The sequence below is a fragment of the Populus nigra genome, chromosome 13 (genome assembly GCF_951802175.1).
Source record: "Populus nigra chromosome 13, ddPopNigr1.1, whole genome shotgun sequence".
Taxonomy (NCBI): Eukaryota; Viridiplantae; Streptophyta; class Magnoliopsida; order Malpighiales; family Salicaceae; genus Populus; species Populus nigra.
Window position 1 is genome coordinate 9,831,400 of NC_084864.1, and position 1,553 is coordinate 9,832,952.

Consider the following 1,553-nt stretch of genomic DNA (forward strand, 5'->3'; position numbering starts at 1 on the left):
AACCTCCTTTTAGCATCAGCAACAGTTTATGGGCCACAGTGCATATTAGGTTTAAGAGATTAGCTGTTCATTCTATTTTAAACCAATCAGAGTTTAACACGAAAAGTAAAGCTTTTACATCATATAGGATTTGCCTGAAGGGTTAATATTTCCTTTCACTGTGCTAATCGGTTGTTAAGGCAGTTCGATTATCACCTCACAGTAACTTGTCGAAATATATAATATTTTTACAACACAGAATTACATTGTTAAGAAGAAAAGTAAATGATAATAAATCATGGTACCTGATAAAATGATTTATTGAATAAAGAGAGGTTTACATGCTATAAATATACCCTCTAGGGTTAGGGCTTGCAGTAACAACTAAAAGCAATTTCTTGCTTCTCTCTCTTCTCACCCTCTCTATCTTTACGCCATATTCTAATTATAGGTCAGTCTTCCAATTGGAGAATTCTAGCCTAGCTTATCAAGGATTTGAAGGCGAAGGAAGCGGAGAAGAATTGGGGACTAGCCAGATGAGGAAGCGACAAGTGGTGGTAAGAAGATCAGAAGAACCTTCAAGAAGCTCAACGACTTCTTCTTTCACTATCAGGAATGTTAAATACGGAGAGTGCCAAAAGAATCATGCTGCTGGAGTTGGAGGTTACGCTGTTGATGGGTGCAGAGAGTTCATGGCAAGTGGTGAAGAAGGCACAGCTGCTGCACTCACTTGTGCGGCTTGTGGTTGCCATAGGAACTTCCACAGAAGGGAAGTGGAAACAGAGGTGGCATGTGATTGTTCTTCGCCTTCTTCAAATGGTAATTAGAATTTCGATGAGTGGGGTTTTAAGTTTTAGTGTATGACTTGTACTTTTCCTGTCTGGGTTTGTGATTGTTGTTCTTGTTTCTTGTTCTTGTTCTTGCTGTTTTAGTATTAGTAGCTTTTAGGGTTGATGGACATCATCAGTAGAGCTGCTCTACGATCTGTGTAAGTGAAAAACTAATGGCGAACAGTGGAAATGTGTTGTGTGGTGTGTTTTTTATGATGATCAATGATAATTATCATAGCAAATTGGTTGTGGTTAGATGAATTAGCTGTAATTAGCTTCATGGTTGGATTGAATAAAGCATATCTAATCCCAGAAGCTTTTTTGTTTTTGAATCACAATTTGGAAAGAGAGAAAGAGTATCTATTAAACAGAGGAGAGGAGTACTATAATGGTGGAAGATAATGATTTCTGGTGTATTATTGTCATGAAATTATTGTCCGGTACTTGAACTTCTTTTTGTAACTTATGATTTGTTATTATTTTCTTTAGTTGCGTCTTTAATTACGCCGAATTTTTCAGTTGACAACATTCTTCAAGCTGTTTCTCCTATAACAAAATGCATTTCTCCATTCTTGGCCATTTAAGCTGTAATCGAAGCATCAGAGGTTTGAACAAAAACAATCTGAGGGACTAAATTAAGCTTCATTTCCCTCAAATTGATGATTACAGCTATTATATCTGTTAATTAGCAAGCTTCGAACTTTACATAACATTTTCCTACTTTGGCCTTGTTAATCAACTATT

General features: G+C 36.5%; 1 protein-coding gene across 1 annotated transcript; it reads left to right on the forward strand.

Moving 5' to 3' along the window:
- The first annotated feature begins 280 nt into the window (after window positions 1–280).
- LOC133671152 (mini zinc finger protein 2-like) lies at window positions 281–1,064 on the forward strand. Its single transcript, XM_062091806.1, has one exon. It carries the CDS (start codon window positions 516–518, stop codon window positions 804–806), a length of 291 nt encoding a protein of 96 aa, XP_061947790.1. The 5' UTR covers window positions 281–515; the 3' UTR covers window positions 807–1,064.
- Window positions 1,065–1,553: the final 489 nt, after the last annotated feature.

Bases quoted from the DNA above. Each gene is read 5' to 3' on its own strand.
- LOC133671152 (XM_062091806.1), top strand. From the start codon at position 516: ATGAGGAAGCGACAAGTGGTGGTAAGAAGATCAGAAGAACCTTCAAGA.